This window comes from Haemaphysalis longicornis, unplaced genomic scaffold, assembly GCF_048455015.1.
Source record: "Haemaphysalis longicornis isolate Haplotype H1 unplaced genomic scaffold, Haemaphysalis longicornis Haplotype H1 scaffold_3, whole genome shotgun sequence".
Lineage (NCBI taxonomy): Eukaryota > Metazoa > Arthropoda > Arachnida > Ixodida > Ixodidae > Haemaphysalis > Haemaphysalis longicornis.
Genome location: NW_027526335.1, coordinates 73171485 through 73193320, shown reverse-complemented (window position 1 = coordinate 73193320; position 21836 = coordinate 73171485). Strand labels below are relative to the sequence as shown.

Here is a 21836-nt window from a genome sequence, read left to right as displayed (position 1 = left end):
TTTTGTGTTTATAGGTAATGCATATTCATTTTGCAGCAGTAAGAATGGTGCGGTAAAGAATGAAAGTTACGAAAGTACACAAGAACATAGAAGTACCGACGCGCACTGCTGTTGGTACTGGGCGCACTATGCTTTGTTTAGCTGCACAGCAGTCCGCCGCTTTGGAGTTTTCTTACACGACACTGGCCGATTGGCGTAAGCAACGTTGTCTACGTGGCCCTGTTTGTCGAGTAAACCCTGTGTTTCACGAAACGATTGCTTTCTACCTACACAAAAACAAGCCAGGAGCAAATACACTCAAAAACAAAGCAACGCTGGACAGCTGTCCGCGGCTCGGTATGGCAGCGCCTTATAGGAGGACTTACGGCAAGCAAGTCGGCGAGCCGAAGGAGGCAGTGAAAGTTCGTTTTAATACGCGCCGTCATGACTTCATTGCAGACGTCACGAAAACACACGATTTGGCGGGAGTATCAATATTTTAACCTACATTGAATAATTTCTTAGTGATTCGGGCATCATTTGCTACCGCACAAGCGCTGGGGGCCCTATAAAACACGAAATCTTTCGAATAAAAATGGCAGCATCTCTACTCCGTGGATGATGGCGAGGATGTGGTGTACGGCGCCTCGAAATGACATCCAAGTTGCGCTCCGAGTGACATCCGATTTGCGCCCCGACCGTCATTCGATTTGAGCCGTGAGTTGCACCATGATTATATCCTTATTGAAACTGCAACTCACAGCTCAAATCGAATTTTGCTTGATTTTTGCTTGAGGGTGGTGTGCGCACGGATGGACGTGGACGGACATTGGGAGGTCCTAAGGTACTCCCCACCGTACTGGCCGCTTGACTCTCGTGTACTAACTCACGGTCGTAGGCCAATGGGTAAGACGACTGACTCTACCTCTGTCTGGTCTACCAGACACAGGCTCAAATCCTGTCAGTGCTTGTGTTATTTTTTTGCTATTGTTAATGCTATGCGCATGGACACGGACGGGAATTGTGCGGTCCTAAGGTACTCCGCACCTCAAACAAAGTTGTATTTTGTCTGGATAAGGACAAGCGGTGAAGCTTGCCTTATCCTCGTAAAAGGCGCATTCACCCCCGGAACACGAGGGCCGAATCATTTGGAAGCTGACCATGCAGGTTCCTCCTAGACTGATTGCCAGGAGCGGGGTTCCCTTTCACCGTTGCTTAAGCCATGTAGCCGACATTCGTGTTGAACTCCACAGCAAGGAGTGCAGTCACGGTGACTATGAACAAAATCTATAGCCGTGTCACAACACCGTATGGTGCTCTGGCAGAAGCGTCTAGAAACTGTATGGATCTGTGCCTGCAATTACCGACAGGAAACCTTCTGTTCAAGCTGTCGCGAAGGCATGTGTTTCACACCTGGTAATTATTTCCCTGTATAGTGACTCATGAGAAAGTCTATCATTCTTCTAGCATAGACTTCCACGTATATTCCGGCACCCCAAGCTAAAAAACGACAGAAAACAAAGAAAGTGATGACTATTCGAAAGAAACAGTCACTGCGGCTCTCCAAAGGAGTGTTGTGTACGTGACCAATGTATTGTACCCTTGTCGTTGCTGGGCGTAACCCCCATTCACTGGCTTGGTCCTTAGTGTCTTCATTGTCTTTGTTCTCAGTGCCATCTCCACGGCAGTGACGGCAGCGCATGCAGCTCTTCGCGCAGCCTCTGGGGAAACGTCAGCGGGGCGTAACAGAGGTTCCGCGCCGTCTCTGACCGTGTGATCACCAGTCTCCCCACAAACACTACCGGCAACAGGTTCAGGAACAGGTGTATGGCGTAGAGCCTGCGATTAAGGAGGGGAAGGGCGCGTAAACGTGTTGGCTCTTGCAGGGCAGAAGTACAATTCCCGAAAATGAGCTAGAAAAATGGCGACTAATTTTATCTGCCTCCTCAAACTATTTGAAGGCGTCGAATCGCTTAACTTTTTATCCGTTGTTCGCTGACCATCTACCTGTAGATTCAAGGTTTTTTCTGGATATGTATGGTGCATACACCGCTATATACTACCACACCGCGTTAGTACGTACCTTTTTTGCAGCTTTTCTCTACGAATTCCAGAAACTGGTTATTAACGTTTTCATCAGTTAAGATTTGGAACCGAGGTTTAAGTTGCAATTGGCCCCACTGTTCAGCCAAGTCCAAACTTGGGTTTGATAAGTATTTTTACGGCCAAGTCAACTAACGTTGTTGATGCCAAGCAAAAGTTGTTCGCAGGGCTGTGTTGGGTTTGCAATGAGTTAACAATTTCGAAAATTGCTGCCACGATACCAGAAAACATACTGGAGATACTTTGGACCTCCAGTTTTTGCACTGTTGATCCCAAAAGTACCGATATTTTGTATTTCCTGATTTCTTTCAAACTGTACATAAGAAAGTACGACTACCCCTATTTACACGTACATTTGCATAGATTTGCTTACCATTTCAAGCGCTTCTTTGCCTGTGGGAGATTTGACACATCTGCGTTGAAGAGGTATTTGCGGATTCCCAGCATGTATTGGTCCCAGTACACACGCCACTGCACTGTCCGGATATCAAAGTTGAACAGCTGCAACGAGTTTAAGTTGATGTCTTCTATAGCATATAATTATACGTTCAAATGCGTGCAGCGGAACACATGTCAAGCTTGAATAATTACCATTTGGGATAATGTGCAACTTGAAACATAAACTGAGTACTGAGTTGATACGGGTTCGTTGCATTATAAGCATTTGCAAAAATGTACCTGCGTATGTATGCGCATTCGTTTCAGCGCGAGATTTATCATTTCCTGCACCAGATGGCGGTAAACGAGCCGTGGCACGGAAATCACGACGCGACAAAACAGTTAGGATTGAAGTGCACAGTAGCTAGGTACCTCTCCCAAATAAAAGATATGCAGTTTCAGAGAACTTTTGGGACAGTATACCTGCTTGTCTGCAGGAGACAGGTGATCCAGAAGAGCGACCATGTTGTCTGTTCGGAAGAGCCAGCTGTGAGTGGAGAAGTACTGCACGGCATCCATGCCTCTGCGAGCTTTACGGTAGAGCGGCACAAACCTGAAATGCGCCAACATAAGAAACAACTGACTCGTTTCTCTCGTGCCTAATAGGCGCTTAAGGAAATTTGTTGTACTAGAAGCGGAAAGCCAAAAAGCCCGGGCGTCGAGATTTCGACCCAGGTTTAAAATTACCATGTGGCCAAAAACTCCCACCGCCCCTCGCGGGAACCCCTGTGTGGATGCGACGCATAGGCGGAGCGGCGAAGGGACCGCGTTTTATAGCGCGCATAATGTTGAGGGGACTGCGTAAGCCGGTCCCAGTCGATGACGACGTTGGCGTACTTGTAAAGCGGCTTGGACTCTAGGTGTCTGAGCCGAGCGTGGATGTTGCTTCGCCGGAGAACGGCACACCGGTTATATGCGCAGCGCGCCCGAAGGAGAGGAAACCGCGAAAGAGAGAGTACTGCACATGCGCCGGCCCCAGCGCGTCGGCCGCGGCTATGACGCAACACAATCCAACACAATCCACTTTAATTCAATCCACAATCCAATCCAAACCCAATCCAATCCAAGCCAAGCCAAGCCAATCTAATCGAATCCAATCGAATCCAATCCAATGCCCCTCGCGAGAGAGTGTTCGCTATCGGAGATGAGAGGGGGTGAGCGGCGGAGAGCGCAGCTGGCGCGGCCAAGAGAATGGGGGAAGGGTGGACAACGCCGCCGCCGACGACGATGACGACGACGACGACGACGCAGGAGGGACAAGGCGAGTGAATCAGATGCTCTGCATCTAAAATTAATCAGCAGCCCCCCCCGCTACGGATTGCATCATAGCCGCGGTATAGCTTCAATGCGTGAAACACCCAAAATTTGAAATGTATTTCATTTGCCCTACTAAGGTTTCAGGCTACAAGGTGTTCGATTGGAGCAAAACGTGTCGTGGAACAACTGAAAGGCAATAATTATGAGCGGCTGCAGGCTCTTGCTCTCATTGAAAGTGAATTCCTGAAATCGTCGTTTTAATTATATGCGAAAACACGGCTTAGTAGTTTGTATTTAAAAGTGAGAATCTGTGAATTACAAACACCGCGTAGCTTTCGGGGCCACTTAACAATATGCCGCAATTGCGACATATTCGTTCACAACAGCTTATGCAGATTGAACATTCTTTCGGCCCCTTCAAGTAGACCGCCCATTCGAAATTCAATTACAAATCCAAAATTCTTCCACCGTGTGACTTTACCTATCCCAGTGCTCGTCCAATGTTCCTAGCTTCAGCTTAACAAGAAGAAAAATACCGGCACCCTCATTCCCCTACAAGCGGGCGTTGTTCAAGCTTTATTTCCGTCACATTTTCTACCTTCCAGCACAAGTGCAGAAAAATTTAATGTTGACCTGCACTCTCTTTTCATTTTCCCGACATGCGTGGACGCAAAAAAATATGTCGAATATTTGCGAAGAAAGGTGACGACGAGACCAAATGTGCCATCCGCTTTCCTGTTCCTACCGTCTGCACATTCCTCCTGTGGCCGCACAACAACTGTTAGTGCCCCGAAGTGGGCGTTGTGATATGTCTACTTTTCGTACGAATGAAATGTCAGGAATAAGGGGTAGAGAAATGTCTGCTTGAATATTAAATCGCCAAACTAGCAAACCTTTTTATCTTGTGGAGAAGCGGCAAGAGCTTAAAATAGGTGACGTTTCGGTTAAAGGAACTATATTCCAGACTTTATCCTCCCGTTGAAGAAGCACTATTCTCTGCTTAATGTCGAACAACAAGAGATTTGTAGCACATGCATGCTGCGGCAGAAGGACTTGCTGAATCGGATATTACAGTTCCTATCTCAGGGTAAATCCTGGTTAGTTTTCTATACATTGAGCAACTGGGGCACTTTATTGTATGGATATTAAATTTCAGCGATTCTTTCTAAAGACAGGACCTCAGAAAGAATATTGAATAACCGAGAACGAAGATGGCCAAGATACAGTTATCAACTGCCCTGATACCCCCCTTCTGCGATCCTTACCCTACTGAAGATTGCGCTCACAAACCTTGGCTTTCGGCCCATTAGCTTCAGGAACAGGTCTGCAAAGCACGCAGGCAGGTAGTTCAAGCAGAAGAGCTTGACGTCGTGCCACAGAAAGTTGTTGGTCAAGTAAAATTTCGGGAAGCGCATCACGTCAGGCAGGGGGTCTCGCACAGCGCCTTCTCCGAACCCCATGGCCACATCGCCCCACGTCTGTGGCTGCAAGGTGCCACTGGTGCAGTGGTAGACTTTGACGTCCTTTGATCTGCGCACACGCACAGACACAGACACACAGACACAGGCTGATTTCCTTGCAAGCGGTGGGCTGGACATTTTTGCAGCCTTGTAACTCTTTGTACAGCCTGTATTAATAGAATGGGCATGAGCCTGAAAGGACACGTGATAATCGAAACGCAATGCAGCCAGTCTTAACCCAAATGATCATAGAGTTAGATCAAAGCACCACAAACTCCACTTAACAAGTAAGAAACCTACTATGAATGGCTTCTCATGGGGGCTTTCGGTTTGCTAAATGGTTTGGATTTTATTCCGTGCAAATAGCTATCAAAAGTAAATATGCATTCGGTAAAACAAAGGCGCCATGCTTGAACCGCCACCCCACATGTTAAATTTAGTCTGAACTTGGAATAACACATAGGAATAAATATGCATTTTGTTTTTAAGGATATAACAAAAATTGTGTAGGATCCGGTTGCTGTGAACGACCTAGGTAAGGCACTTTAGCTTTCCCGCTTTTATTTGGACGTACTACTTATGGCAGCATCTGTCCTGCATTACCGAGTACTAGACATCCATTAAAATAGCCCAGATCAGGTAAGTCCTTCAATTTGAAGAAATGAGACGAGTCAAAATCAGGCATCCCACTGCCTAATGGCCGCACCAGCACTTAAGTATCCCGAAGTGAAACCACACCAAGTGCAAGCCAAAAAAAATTTTCGAGAGAGATGGCCCGCTTTGACACTAAACCGACTTGCCACAGATGGCACTAAGAACGTGTTAAGCTTATTGGTTCTTGTCAAGAATTGACAGCGCAGACACCCGCAGGACAAAGTAGAACGTTACATAATAGACGCTAAAGAATGTTACATCAGCGCCTTTGGTGTAACGTTCTTCTTTGTCATTCGTGTTTCCCCGCCGTAAGTTCTTGTAGATGGCAAGATAATACTTCTCTGATGCAGTCCATGAATGCTGAAAGGAGCTAGTCACCAGATATAGCAGATAGTACAGCAGGTGCTTTCGTGAGCACGCGTGCAGAAGGTCGAAGGTGTGTTCGTGGTTGTGATCTGTAAGCAGCAGGCATGCTTTGCGTGTGTACATTTGTCGATATTGTCCCGAGTCCCAGAACTATCCAGTAGACAAGGTTTATTGGAGCGACCTTGTGCTCCCCAACGAATTTAGTGAATACACAGGCGTAGAAAAGGCAGTCAACCGAGTGACGTGCACAGGCGATCGTCGGCGAAATGAAAGCCGCGGTGTTTGCCCTGCGAGCATTTATCTTTTCACGTTTTACTTTCTGGAACCGTCTAATCGGATTGAGAACACTGGACATCTAAGAAGAACGTTTTAATTTAGGGCGATACACTCTCGCTTACATATCAGACGGCCTTCGCGGCACACAAAAGAAAGAGAAAGAAACAAGCGTGTCGCTTTGAACGCAGATAAGACAGCAAGGCTCGGTTAGACGCTCGCAACAAAACATGTGATTAAACAGAAGAGAAAGTATGGTTCGTGGCAGTATAGCTTCCCATAGAACCGGACCTCCCTGGAGTTTTTACCGCTTAACAAAGCTTCCCTAAAGATCACATTTACACACGATACACTGGGGAGATTTAGGACCACACCGGTGACAAACATTCGGGCATTGACAATGTCGTTGCTTCTCTGCCGTGCTAATCTAGTAGAGGAATATTCTTGAAATCAACACTGGCATTTTGTTTTCCATCTGAGCATGAGGAAAAATAGCGTGGCTACAAACCTCGTTATGGCAGTGTGCCAGGCAACACCGATGAGTGTATTAGCAACTAGGTCCACAGGAATGATGTCGGCGACGGCGTTTTCCTCGGCAATTAGGGAATTGAGCAACCCTAGACTACACTGAGAGAAAAAAGGCATCAAATAAGCGTTTAGAATAAGAGTTTGATTTTGCGTTAAAATGAACGTTCTTTAATTACGAAAGAATTATGAAACGTCCCAAGAAACCTCACCGCCACCGCGATGCCGGTGCTGCCATAATAGTTGTCCACCCAGCCCTGAAAATAAATATCGCAGGTATTGTTAAGAGGACGCCTTCCTGTTTTAGAGAGGGTTTGAACTGCGGAAACAATTCATCCACTCTCTGTGGATTACAATACTTGCAGGATTACAATACTGTTGTTGTGTCATACCTCGATATCGGAAACGTCTCAACGTGTAGCGCCATCTTACAGAGTCTTGTACACAACGACGTGTGACGTATTCAAAAGAAGCACACTGTTCTAAAAATTAGTGCCTTTCCACTCTGTGAAGAAGGATGCCCTGCAAAGCTGGACGCAGTTCACAGAGCGCACGAAACAAAATACGTTTGTCGTAATTTGCGATGGAGCGTATTTCCTAGGCCAGTAGCTGAATGACCCTCTGACGGATCCAAGCTTTGTTCTTTCAGATAAACACGGAACTGCCTGTGTCCCTCCTGCGTCGTAAGCATCTTACTGTTTGTGTAAGGCCGGGTTCAGACTGTCGCCGCAACTGTCGCAGTGACCTAAAGAATGACGTTATTTCACGTCTCAGTTAACCGAACTGCGTCACATGGCATTTTTTTACGTCCATAGATCACGATATGGGTTTTGCGTCGGTAATGTAAACTTAGCCTAACACACAAACCCAATCCGCTCTTCCACTATGGACTCCGGACAGGTCGCATTCGGCCGTTTAACGTCCGCGTTTAAATCTCGTACCAGCACAACAGACATACCATCCATCAATACGGGCATGAAACCTATAGCTGCGCGTGCACGCCTCCCCTCCTCCCTACCACTATTTTTTACTACAAAACTGCGCACGCATAAACCGGGAACCGGTCATGTACGCGTGCTTAGAAGTGACATACGCCGCGACGGCGGGTTTGAGTCGTTTTAGGGTGCAGCCCTTTGGCAGCCGTTACCTGGGCTTCGCGGAAGCGGCGTCTGTTTGTCTGCGTAACCGAGTGAGCGAGCGCAGCAGCGAAAAGAAAGAAAACGGAGAGGAGCGTCTAGCGAAGGGTGAAGTTGAGTACGACACGAGCGGCTACCGCATCATCTCTCTCACATATGTTTCATGTGTCGCCACCAAGGAGCGCCCTCCCTCTACACTTTCCCCAGACGCTGTTAGTTTCTCCGCTAATCCCAACTTCTTGACGCTTGCGCGGGAGGTTCAAACACGATATGCAACAACATGCTCGCTGCTCCCTTGCGCGGGGCTAGTCCGAACCACGGGAAATTTGCGCAGGAGATTCTAACACGATTTGCAACATGCTGGCCGGCGGCGGCGGTGCACTGCAAGGTAGCAGCGGAGTAGCGCATGCCGTCGTACGTTCGCTGATCACGCGAACACTTCCTTAGACCCAGTAGAAATGCGCCGTGACCGCGAAGACTGCCGCTCCTGCTGCGCACAATTTGTAGTAATCGTCAGTGCATTTTTTTACGCCCATCCATGGTTCAGTTTATTTTTCGCAATCATCTGATAGCCGCATATCGCCGTTAGCTGTCGCCTGCGCCACTTTACACGGGGGCATCGGTGGAGGCGAGAAGGAAAAAAGTTCTGAAAGAGATGCCAACGGTGGGGAGGGGGACCCCGGAACGGCGCCGAGTCAATCGATGACGCGGGAATGAAAACTGGGGGGGGGGGGGGGGGTTAGGCATATACTGCTTTGCAGTAAAACCCGTTTTGCCCGCCGCCACCACTGCCGCCGTAATCAGCCTGTTCGTGCTCTCTGCAGGGCGAATGCTTTCCCCAAAGATTTCCAGTTACTTCTATCGATTGTTTTTCTGGTTCATTCTTTGCCACGAACTTTCTAGTTCATCGCTGTGTCATATGACTAGTCTTTTAAAACGCGAAAGTGTTTTATGCCGGGATACACAAAGCTCACCGACGATATATCCGTCACGGAAATGACATCCCCAGAGAACGTTCTGTTGGTGCGGCGCCGCTACGATTCTAGCGTACGATCAGACTGGCCGCAACTGGAGGTGGAAAACGCTCGGCGAACTGAGCCTTGAAATCATGCCCCGATAGCTTTACGAACGCGCCTTATGACCTACCCTCTAACTTCTCTTTCAGATGCTGCTGCCGTCTACGAGGGGTGAAGCGAAGTAGTGCGTCATGACGACAATGAGCACCGATAGTTGGCGCCTGAATAGGGCACCGTATAGCAGCTGATGATGCTGTGTTTATCCGTCCACCGCCTATGTGAACGCCGCTCAGCTTGTGGAACGCCGCTCAGATTGTGGAAAGCCACCGCCGCGTTCCACAAGCTGAGCTCGTCGCAACCGAAGCGTCTGGCGTACACACCACGGAGCAGGCCCAATGTGGTCGCACCGTTGCCGAAGTGACCCGCCAGCAGGACGTCCCTCGCCAGCAGGACGTCGCTTGCCAAGCACACTAATAAGACTGCTGCCGACCCGCAAATCATGCTACTTTCGCTGTAGTGGACGGTGACTTCACCAAACGATTCCCTGACAAGCCGTGCGGTTTGGTTCGCCGGGTTTGCGAGTGCCTGCCTGGGGTTTCAATCGGATTTACGCAATGCTCCGGCGCGTGTAATCCCGTGTCTAATTTTGCAGCTTCTAACGGTGCCATAGCGACGAAATACAATAGCGTTGTGCAAGCTCATATCGATGCACAATAAACATTTAGCTGCTCTGATTCCTATGAAACTCACCCATTCCTATGAAAGAAGGATCAACCATATTTCTTATTTCATTTATTTCGGTTTATTTATTTTTATTTCGGTAGCCATTCCCTTATACGGACGGTCTACACGGCTGTTGCCCTGCGCCAGCATTACGTGACCCGTTACATTACGCGCCCACATTACATGACCCTTTCGCTTAATTTTAGATAGTGTAAGGTGTTCTACCCGAGTTTGTCTCGGCCCGACGGCCCTCTTCTCCTCTCTATGCGTTATCCTTAGCAGCTGTTTTACATGCCTCGTCGAGCTGTTATAAGTTTTTTTTTTTTCAAGGAGCTTAGTGGGACCTGAAGTTTCTGGACCTCAAGGTCATAAACGGAGGTTCACACATACCAAGTTTTGTAATGAGAAAGGTAGCTTACGGCTGAAAATGTCAGGATATTCGCCGAATGCAGCCCGTATAGTTTCTTTTCCTATATTTGGATCAGCAAAAACAATTTGTGCATGACCGTTATAACTATCAACATGTTCCAGTACATGAGCTTTTTCAAAAGATTACTTTTCTGCGCGTTTATTCAACATCACCTCTGATTTCTGTCGGTTTATTTTCAGTACCGCAACAAGGCTTTTCGACTACAGTTCCCGAAACATTTTCCGTTAGTCCCTGAGCGACCAACTAAACGAGAAAATCTCACCCGAAAATTTAAAATCCCTCAAGTATTCCAATTGGTCCGTTCCGTAATGTTGATTTCTCCCAACTGAGCTTTCTAAGCATTCCTTTTAGGCCCACTGTAAATACTAATTTCGGAAATATTGTGTCTTCCTCTCTGGATCCTTTTCTGATAAGGATCAGCTTATTATTCTTGTGAAGAGTTATGGTACCCGTGCAGGTGTAACCGAGTTTCTCGAGGAGATATAACTCCTCCAGCAACTCGATTACCCCAGAAAAAATACACCTATGCACTGAAGTTAAAACAGCCACACGAACGATGTGTACTCCCTGTGAGGACTTATAGCTCCGAAACTATGAGACTTACTAAGAACCTTAAGAGAAAACTGACGTATGGCCAACGAGCGGTCGAAATGAGGATAAAGGGGAACGCTTGGAGATGGGAAACGAACACCTTGGACTAGGGACTAAACTCTGGCGAAAGATATCGTAGCTAACATTAAGAGAAGGAAGGGTTGTGGGGCGGGATATGTAATGAGGGGAAGAACAATCGGGAGACCACCAGGATAACGGACTGGCGACTGAGAGACGGTTGATTGATTGATTGTGGGGTTTAACGCGCCGACGCAACGCAGGCGATGAGGCGCGCCGTAGTGGAGGGCTCCGGATTAATTTTGACCACCTGGGGATCTTTATCGTGCGCCGAAATCTCGTACACACGGGCGTTTTTGCTTTTCGCCTCCATCAGAAAAGCGGCCGCCGCGGCCGGGAATCGAACCCGCGACCTCGTGCTCAGCAGCGCAACGCCTTAGCCACTGAGGACTGAGAGACGGGATCAGAAGTGAGATAATACTGCTATCTCGATGGAGGCTGAGATATAGGAATTCGGTGGCAAACTATGGATTCGAATAACCTGGGGTAAGAGCTTTTGGAACTTGAAAGCCAATTGTGAGACCTTCATCCTGCCATAATGACAGCGGCGACGATGACGACAATGATGATGTTAAATGCAAGTAAGTTTTTTGGCGCTTCCCAAGTGCATTTTAAATGGTTAAAACAAAGTGACAACTTTGACATGGTAAAATGTGGAATAAAAGACTGGCAATAGACGTGTCAAGCTTCGAGCTATTGCAAAGCGTTTTATGAAATGTCGGTCCGTTAGAGATATTCGAGCGACGTGCACAGGTAAAGTAAGTAAATTCAACGAATGCAATTCGGTTGACCCCCTGAATTAATACCGGAAATGGTGCTTAAGTGTGTAGCGGGAAGTGAGACGAAAATAATTATAAATAATATTTTAGCTGGCGATTACTACGCTCCCTATTGCGAAATTTGTGCGCAGGGCTAACTGCATGCAGTCTTCTGGGTGACGTCGCGTGTCTACTGCCTCTCACAAAGTGATCGCATAATCAGCGCCCGCAAGAAGGCGCGCGATATAGCTTGTATTCACCGGCGAGGCACGCATGCAGGCAACCATGTGAGTGCGCCGTTACTGGTTACGTAGGGCTCCGCGGAATGGCGGTACTTGTCCGTGCCAAGCACATGATCTGTGTTGGACGTTCCAAACTACCTCAGCGAACGCAAAGTAATGCCTCTAGTCCAATGTGAGATCGATTATTAACATCTTTGTAGACACCACCACTGAGAAAAAGGTTGAAACGGAGACTGTGAATCACGCCGGTGTTTTTTTTTGTTTTTTTTTTGCAGCGTGCAGGCGCAGTGGCACAAGCCGTGCCATGTCCGTGGCGCAGCGGCCATATCCGTGGCCACTTCCCCTGTTGCCAAGCGAAGAAATTGACAGCTAAACTTTTCAATTAATACCGCCTATACACTGGCGTTGTCTCGTAGCGCGTCGCAGCGGGGGACCATATCTCGCGCCTCTGGCAACACTGTCATTCTCCGCTTTTCTGCTCGTTCTATCTTCCTCTTCTTTCTCTCGGTTATCGCATAGCGCATCCTCGCCGGAAAGTACGTCTCGCGCCGTCTCGACATACCGGCCTCCTCCACACTTTCGCCATACGTTCCTCCTACGCTTTCCTGTTCGCTGTATCTCGTTTATCTTCGGTGCCCCTTCGTTTGCTCGGTTACAACGAAGGACGACAGCGTCGTGAAACAACCGGACGGGACGCATAAGTGCTGCGCACTAAATTGTTGGCCATGGTAATGAGACGTACGACGAAGACTCAGGCTAAAAGAAATGATGCAAAGATGGACACAGCGCTACAAGGGTTTTCGACGAGAAGTGTTACACTCGGTCCTTTAATGCGGGGTCCTAAGCTGAAGTGTAAAGCATGTGAAATATCGGTCGTGGGGGCCAAATTTTATTAAAGTGGCTATTTGGGTCTGTTGGTTTTACAAGGTAACAAAAATACAGCCTAGCTGCGGCTCGGACAAAAGCGTACACCGCTCACTGACACGGACAGCGCTGTGTGGGTCAAGTCTTCATTTTGCCTGCACCTCAGCTTAGCTGTCTTTTCTTCTTGATCTTGCCTAACCATTCACGACTATCGCACTGCACCATCTCTTGGTGGCCAACCTTCCGTTCAAGCGATCTATATCCTATTAGCTTGTATTCACTGGCGAGGCACGCATGCAGGCAACCATGTGAGTGCACCGTTACTGGTTACGCTGGCGTCCGTGGGATGGCGGTACCTGTCCGTGATAAGCACATGATGTGTTTGGACGTTCCAAACTACCGAACGGAAAGTAATGCCTAGAGTCCAAAGTGAGAGCGTTTAATAACGTCTCTGCACCATTGAGAATCGGGTTTAAACGCAGCAGACGACGCACGCCGGTGATTTTTTTTTTCTTCGGCGTGCGGGCGCAGTGGCACAAGCCGCGCCATGTCCGTGGCGCACCGGCCATGTCTGTGGCCGTTTCCAGTGTTGCCAAGCAAAGAAATACCAGCTAAAATTTCTATAAATACCACCTATATATACTTACAACGTCATACATAAGTAACGTTTCGCATGCAACATCGACACCCTAGGTATGTACTCAACGGGGTCCCAAGCTCGAGATTATCATTATAAAGCCATGTTTTCTTTCATAAAACCGAGAGCGAGCAATGATGGAGGGTAATCGCGGAGGTACACCGAGATGTTTAATGGAAAAAGTGGTTTTGAGGGATGCCTTCGTAGCGGGCTCACAGTTTTTGTTTTTCAGCGTGAATTCTACATGGTTTACAATATTCTTTGTTGCCGTGGCCTGGAGGTCGTTTCACAGAAACCCGACCCGTACGCAAAAAAACGGACAAAACGCGCTGTTAAATTCCTGCCGCAAAACTTACAGCATCGAAATTCCATTCGAAATTCGCAATTCGACAATCAGTTGCCATGCTTTCCGTACTTAATGCACAGATGTATACGCACACATCTGCATAAATGTCCCCTTACCGGGAAGGGCTCCTTCCAAGATGACACAACAACGGAGGGCCGTACCATGGCGACTGGGAGCGTTCCTCGTTCAGCAAGCACTAGCGATTCAGCTAGAGCTTTGGTGATAGTGTAAGTATTCGGATACTGCCCAAAAAGATGTCCCCTAATCATGTCCATCATCTTGTCGTCCATCCATCTGTAAGAAACTAGAACAACTCAGCTGGACATGGATAGTGCTTGATGCAGTGTAGTCCTGAACCAGAACGTAGTCAAACAGGGTGTTTCGCTGTCAGAACAGCCTCCCCTTTAAATTTTGGGAGCACTGGTCCCCCTCTTGGCCTCTTTATCTGCCTTGCTATTTGCACGCCACATCGATTTACATTAGACTCGCGATAATACAAACTCGGATAATTCGAACTTTCGGTTAATTCAAACAAATTTTAAATATTTGGTTCGCCCGCTATGTTTTCAGTGCATTTTGACGCCGCTTAATCAAAACCGCTCCATTGCGCGAATTCGGTTAATTCGTACTTTTTGCTTGCCTCGCCGGAAAATATCGGCTTATTTGCCGCTTGTACCTCTCCTCTGCATCCTTTCTGCACATCGCTGGGGTCGGCAAGTGCAGAAAACTCCCACAATAAATTGGCTGCCCTTGTTGTCATCAAAAACTTTGTTTTGAATTCTCATGCAAAGGCAAAACAGTCATCAATTCGTGATTTTTTTTTCAAAGCGGGAATAGTACTTCAGCATTGTGTGCAATCAAATATATGTGAATGTCTTATTACAACCCCAGTTTCGTACATTGGCCCGAGTTATATTTATGAGAACTTCTGATAATTCATACAAAATTCGGGGTCTCTTTGAGTTTGAATTATCGCGAGTGTTCTCTAATGAAATGTAAAACGTGAATAAAAATGACTAAGATATTATTTAGGCGCAGGCTTTCTTTTCATGTTTTTAATTGCGGCGTATGACCCCTTCCTCCTCCTAAATATATCTGGCTACGCGTCTGTCATTAGGTGACTTTTGTTAGGATTGACTTATTGAACTTGGGTAAACACTTTGAACTGTAAATGCTGCATCCAATGCGTGCACATCACCTTATCATCTGGTCAATTACACAACTGCTACCGGGCGATGTACTTACTCCGAAGCTGCAATAATTTTGGTGGGATCTACAAGTGGGGGGTATATAACTTCATCTACTTCAGGTTTGTCGCAGTTGCAGTATGCTGTCGACACATGGACAAGAGCCTAATGAAAGAAAAATACAGGCAATGTAGAATCTGGTGTGGCATGTTGCAGAACAACACATGCAGTGAAATGATTTATTTCCGCAACTTTCGCAGTTTGAAAAAGTTGCCAACGTTTAGGGTACGCGTAAAGTCCACATTTTTATGTTAAAAGTACGCTCCAATATGTGGTAACGTTCTTGTTGTTCCCCGCGAAGCTCATAACTGATGACCTCACAGAGTAGAGCTGATTATCAAAGCAAAACTTGGCCGAATGCAAACTTATTTGACTGCAGTATATACAACATCTGTGTTGATAATAAGCATGAGCCCCGAAATTCAGTTGAGGCGCTGACTCACGGGAATTATATCTTATGAGGGGAGGGTACATGTCATCGCGCGCCTTAATTTCCGTGAATATAGACATAAAAATTTCCAACATAAGTGGTGTACGGCAAGTGGTCGAGGGAGATCAACAATAAAAAAGCTACCGCTAGTTTGAGAGGCGTCTACTAATCGCGGTGTCTACTGGATTGCAGTATGGTGAATGGCCATAGTGCCCGTGGCATACGTAGTTAAATCGCCTTCGCCGTGCTGTCTTTTCCCTCAGTTGGTGTGTTTCTCTCTCTGTTCTTTTCGGCGGTGCAGCCGTACGGGCGATAAGAAGATTTGCGGTAAACGTTCTCTGAAGACAGCAGTTCGGCAGGCCATATGCATAAACTGGAGGAGGAGGAAAAAACGTTTATTGCTCCCATCGAACGGGAAGAAAGGAGCACGGGATGTTTGTCGGTCATCCATGGTGGGTGGCGTCCCTAGTCCGGGATGCCATTGCCAACTGCAGGTTGAATGGCATGGGTCATTAGAGCACGCGGATTTTCCAGCACATCGCTTGTCAGCAGGACCTCCCACTGCTCCTGTGTCCATGCGCTAACTTCTGGTAGTTCGGTGACGCCTTTACACTCCCACACCATGTGGTATAGGGTGTTGCGCGTCCCAGAACAGAAGTTGCAGTCGTAGCTGAAGAGCGTGGGGTGTATTTTGGACAGCTGTGTGGCGTGCGGAAATGAATTTGTCTGCAGTCTCCTCAATTTTGTGGCTTCTTCCCTGGTTAGCTTCGGTGCAGTAAATATTTTCTTGCAGCAGTCCCCAGCAGCAGCCACGTGGGGCTAGATATTAAAATAGCAGGAAAACATCACCACCGGCAGCGATTAGGCGCCTTTTTGTATTTGTTGTGTTTTGCGTCGTTCGGCAACATTAACGCCCTGAAGGACTCCTGTTGTGCTTTCATCTTTTCGGCGTAAGGAGCTGTTTTTGGACTGCTTTCTTTTATTCCATTAGACTGTGAGTCTACTTAATTAAGCTTTGAATGAAATAATGCCGTAATTTTTGTTTATATACGCGTTCTACACCTGATGTATGCCCGAGGCTAACTGTGTGCTAAGCAGTTGTGGACGTATATTAACCATGCCGCCAGAGGTAGTCATTTGGATAGGTCTGACCGTATATCCATTGTATGCAGTCTTGCTATTATTTAATGCCCGCAGATAGCGATAGTGGGTTGGTGCCCCACCAAAAATCACAGCAGCCGGAAACGCGTGAATACGTTAACCGCAGCAGAATAGCCAGAGAGGTCTGTGCATTATAATTCTTGCCTCACCATTTTATTGGAGTTGAAATTATTCGTCATGACGCCTACAGCTTGGGATAACAAAATAGTACTGCTGCACTGTCCTTTCATTCGCGGTTCATAATGCTTGAAAAAAAACTTACAGTAATATTATACAAGCTTTAGGATATCTGTGCAGAACTTCGTGGAATCTGCGCAATTCTTTTCAATAAACCAAGAACAGGTGACATGATGCGATCGGAAAAGTAATTTTACTGAAATGGCCAATGCAAGCACTGGTCACAGCAGTAAAGGGCGAAACAAACCTACACGAAGGTTTGACATTTTTTTGCAGAGGTCCACAACTCGCCATGTACCGAGAATATTGAGCTCAACTGCCCTCCTGAAAAAAAAGGAAAACAGAAAGTCGCTAGATTTTGGAAACGAACCATGGGGGCCATTTTACCGAAAACAAATCGATGAGTCACATAAAACGGTTACAGGATAATCAGCGCACATCTAAAAAGTAATTGCTTATAAACTCCTTTCACAAACGAATTAACGTATAGCGCACATTCACCAACCACTCCCCCATCTGCAGGAGGTATACCTGAACCTCAGCTGACCCTGTAAGGACAGCCAGTCCCACACGTCCCGCACCTGCGCGTGTTGGGTCTCACAATACCCAAAAACGGCCCTGGCCTGCACACAATTTCCCAGCTACATAAAACCCTGTCACCCCTAATGCACATTCTGCAACGCATCTCCCAATGCGGTCGATGTCTCAAAGAGCAAACTAACCTTGGAATGGGGCAAGCTTTGCTTGTGAACCATATTACCTACGGAACCCGATACGTCGCTCTCAAAACAATAGAAAAGGCTCGTCTCAACACACATGATCCGCCACGCGTACAAAACCGCGCTTGGCTTCCTCGCTGCCACTGCGACCCAAAAACTACTCGCTTTGGGAGTTCGCAACACGTGGGAAGAGCTGCAAGAAGCCCATCACCCAGCTCAACTACGGCGCCTGCAATTGACTCCTGCAGGTCGGCAAGTCCTTGCAGAATTAGGAAACCGTTCGAAACTAATTCAGTGAAGCTTGCACTAACGCGCAAGACTTGAATGGCTTGTCGGTGAGCATTGCCGTATAGACACGTGTTTCAGTATCATTGTTTATTTGCATAGTTGCGGTGCTAGTAATCGTCGTCATACGCATCAAACAGGTTGGTCGTCATCTTCTTCGCGGCGAGTTGTGGATGCGAAGTCATCCTCAGCCTTTTAGTGTTCCCCCAGCTCTTCGTCATCGACTCGAGGCGGAATCTGCAAATCATCTCGAGAAGGAGTGGCACACTCGTAGCCATGTCTTTAATTATGCATAATGGCTTCTAGAAAATGCGGCGGTCGCAGCGATCTATGTCAAGCAGGGTGTCTTCACCTTTACCATTAGCGCTGGAGTGTGTTTTTTTAACGCAGAGCATTTGTATAACTCACGATGTCACCCGTGCGTCGGCGTCCGCAGCAGCCAGCCTCCCCCTACACTATAAAAAGAAATAACAGTTACCGGCGCCTGGTTTCGATCCCACGACCCTGCGGGCGGAACGCAAGGTACATGGTGCTCTACCCACTGCGCCACAAAAGCGACGCAGAATCAAAGGCTACGAACGCGCCTTATATCCTTGACTCATTCAAACTACGTCGTCAGCGGCGTGCGTTGGCGACTCAGCGGCGTGCTAGCGGCGTGATAGCTGCGTGGTGTACACGTGATAGCCCCAACCCACCAAACACTAAACGTTAACGCAATACACCCACCCCCTATGCGACGCATTTACTCGAGTCCCCCTCGCGGGGAGATGGGCCCATTTTTTGTACATGCGGTTAAGCGCTTCACGATAGCATTGGAGTTTTAGGGGCGAAGGCCCTTAAAGGAGCCATGAAGAGAAAACACAAGTTTGGTTCATTCGAAAGATTGCCTCGTTAGAACCATAACGACACCACTTATAACGCAAACTTCGCTCAAATAAGCTACATAATTAGGAAAAAAGGAAATGACCATGCGACCCACCAGCTCATTTTCCGCAACAGAACCTGTGATGTCACTTGGGAATGCTCTGCGATTGGCGGAGGCCGGCAAAAGCAAACACATGTTAGGCAGGGCTTACAGTTTGCATAGCGAGCTAAATGCCCGTGAAACATACTGCACATTCTTTTTATGACAAAGAACGGTGGAGTAAACGGTTGAAGGTCCGAACGAACACGCAAGCGTGTGCGCCAATGCGTACGAAACTAGGCGCCGGCCGAGCTCGACATCTCGCCGTCGCGCAGACGAATTTTCGGGTTCGAGGCTCTTCGGGGCCAACGAACCGTTCCAGCACGCACAGCCGCGACCTTGCTTCGTATCGTAATCCCTTCACAGGAGGTTGGCCGTCATATCGCCAACCAGCAAAGGTAAAAATAGAAACGAGGGGAGTAAGGAACAGCAAGAAGCGACGAGATAGTGCCAGTCGTCGCGTAAGTTTCGAATGGTGTTGGCTTGCTGCTGTCGTTACGAGCTCGTTTCCAGTTTACAACCACTGAAAACTTCAGTTTGTTCGAGTACTTTACAGTGAAATTTTGTTGCTGCGTTTTGAAATGCCCATGTAGTACGGGCAAATCGTCAAGGGAGTGCGACATCCCCGCCGGTGAGGAGATCTCCTTTCATGTGCTGCCCAACGACGAACCTAGGCGAAGCAAGTGGCTACGTTTTGTGAACTTTGCAAACGGAGGAGAAAGAGAGCTAAAGGAAGTACGAGTGTGCTCGCTTCATTTCCGAGGAAGTGATTACGGCAGGGACCCTTACGTTAGCTCACTCCTGGGACATGCTGGCGCTCGTCGCCGACTTCGTCAAATCGCTCTGACCTTGGGGAAACAACTGCCGTAAACACCGCGCATTGACGCTCGTATCTTTCTGGTCGAAGCAGAGAGCTCGCGCGAACGGCTTTCCATACACGACACCGGCCAACTGGCATAAGTGACACTGCTACTAAAATTGAACTATTATTAACCGTAATCAAAATACGGCACATACGTACCAGTCTATATTCGTCCGTCGCGACGGGGCTGACGAGGCAGCGGTGCCGACAGCTGGGCGTTCGTCTGTTGTGGCTATCGCGGAATGGTCGCTTTCCCGTCCACCGCGTATCCCACAACTCTTGCCGCTCGTGCACTTGGAAGCATTGAGCGTTTTAGTGGTGTGAGGTTGTTAAATGCAAGCCCGAGCTCCTCGGCGAGAGTTTTCTTCTCCGGATCAGGCGATTCCATGACTAGGGCTGCGGGTGCACTAGGTTTTACTAGTATTTTTAAAATGGCCGCCGTCTCGATCGACTCCCGCGTGTGGGTGCTATATGGAGTCGACATACTAAGTATCTGTTTCATGGACCGGCGCTATGACGCCATTGTACACGTCACGGAATGTTCAATTTTAGCGGGAGATTTAAAATTTTGGCTGAAATTGCCTTATTTCTCAGTGAATAAAGCATCATTTGCTTCCGGGAAAGCGCTTGGGGTACTATGAAACACCTAATCTTTCGAATAAAACAAACTTTTGTTTTCTCTTCATGGCTCCTTTAATGGCTCGGGCTGTCGGCGTCTCCTGCCGTCATCGTCGTTTCATGTAGTCGTGGTACTAAAACACCGGGACACTCGTTTTCAACGCCTCGCGCTAGAACCTAACGCGTGCTAAAAGAACACACCAGGACATCCGTTTTCCAACGCTTCGCGTTAGAACGCTTCCTGCTTCAAAGACACCAGGCCTTTACAGCAAAGCTGTATACCTCTACCCGTAACGGTTTCACCTCCGCCAAGGCGCCAAGAACAAATTCATACAGTGCATGCTTAGCCCTTCCCCAGGTTTCGCGTTAGTGGAGATGGCCCGGGATTTTTTTAACAGCCAAGCTTGTTAGCAAATCGTTATTTTTCGTGTTAAAAAACTAAGAAAATGCCTAGCGCACGTGAGCGCGTGCCTCGCGGCGACCTCCCAGCATCTCCGGCGCGCGTTTGTCAAGCAATCCATAAGGAGATTGGCAAAGTTTGGCAAAAATAACACACTTGCGCGGAACGAGAAATACTTCAGCGTTCCTCTTAATCGTGGCAACACTTGCTCGGGACGAAAAAGGCACATCATAGAGTACGCCACCCCCCCCCCCCCCCAAGGTTATGTCGAATGATTATAACTCCGAAAAATGAAGGAAGCTCACACTTATAGCAAAAGTAATTGGGTAAGGGTCGTTGCGGCAGCGAAGAAGCTGCAAATCGGCTGCAATTGTGAACTTCAACCGTCGCGATGGTCGTGAAGGTTGCGTACAGCTTCGCTACCTTCAAGTCTTCCGCGTTAGTGTGAGCTTCCTTCATTTTTTTGCGAAGCCACTGCGCAAGCCTGGGACTCGGCGGTCGCCGTGACGCAGGCGCTGACCAGCGCTTGGCATTTTTGGTATTTTTTCCTGCAGCGGCGAACTTACAGCTTGTACACCAGCTCCACTGATAAAAAATTGCTATGGTTTAGCATTGGTTAACCCTACTTGATAGCGAAAGCTTCACTGCCCTGGCTAAGTCCAGTGTGGAGGTGTGGTTTCGCAATGAATACACTGCTTATTCATTATCTTTTTTCGCCTCACGGCGTCGTTTAAGCCTCGCCGCTGTACTAGGGACCACGGCTGGATGTCCGTCTTCCGCCATCGCGCACTGCTATTCGCTACACGTGGCTTTCCTTTGTTGCGCACGCTTATCGCTGCGCCGGCGGCCTTCTCACCTTCCTCCGCCAGGTGGCGACACGGGTTCCGCGCACGTCTCCGTTCCCTCCTCGCCTATCCCTACGCTGCCGCCTCTCTCTCCCCGCCATCTAGCCGCTGCTCCATGCCGGGCGCTCCGCCAGGTGGCGACACGGGTCCCGCGAACGGATCCGTTCCCTCCTCGCCTACCTCTCAGCAGAAGGGTTGCAAGCTGGGCTAGTCGGAAAGAAATATTCTTGGGTGAAATCAGCACGAACGTAA

General features: G+C 48.1%; 1 protein-coding gene across 1 annotated transcript in view; it reads right to left on the bottom strand.

Moving 5' to 3' along the window:
* Nucleotides 1–1551: 1551 nt before the first annotated feature.
* LOC144174624 (fatty acyl-CoA reductase 1-like) overlaps nt 1552–21836 on the bottom strand; it is a 36822-nt gene continuing 16537 nt past the window's right edge. The window contains exons 5-13 of the mRNA XM_077703401.1: nt 17143–17215; nt 15122–15228; nt 13993–14170; nt 7268–7312; nt 7039–7157; nt 5068–5307; nt 2944–3073; nt 2456–2583; nt 1552–1818 (exon numbers count right to left, since the gene is read on the bottom strand). Of these exons, the coding sequence (XP_077559527.1) occupies nt 1647–1818; nt 2456–2583; nt 2944–3073; nt 5068–5307; nt 7039–7157; nt 7268–7312; nt 13993–14170; nt 15122–15228; nt 17143–17215 (1192 nt within the window). The 3' untranslated portion in view covers nt 1552–1646. The remainder of the gene's footprint in view (nt 1819–2455; nt 2584–2943; nt 3074–5067; nt 5308–7038; nt 7158–7267; nt 7313–13992; nt 14171–15121; nt 15229–17142; nt 17216–21836) is intronic.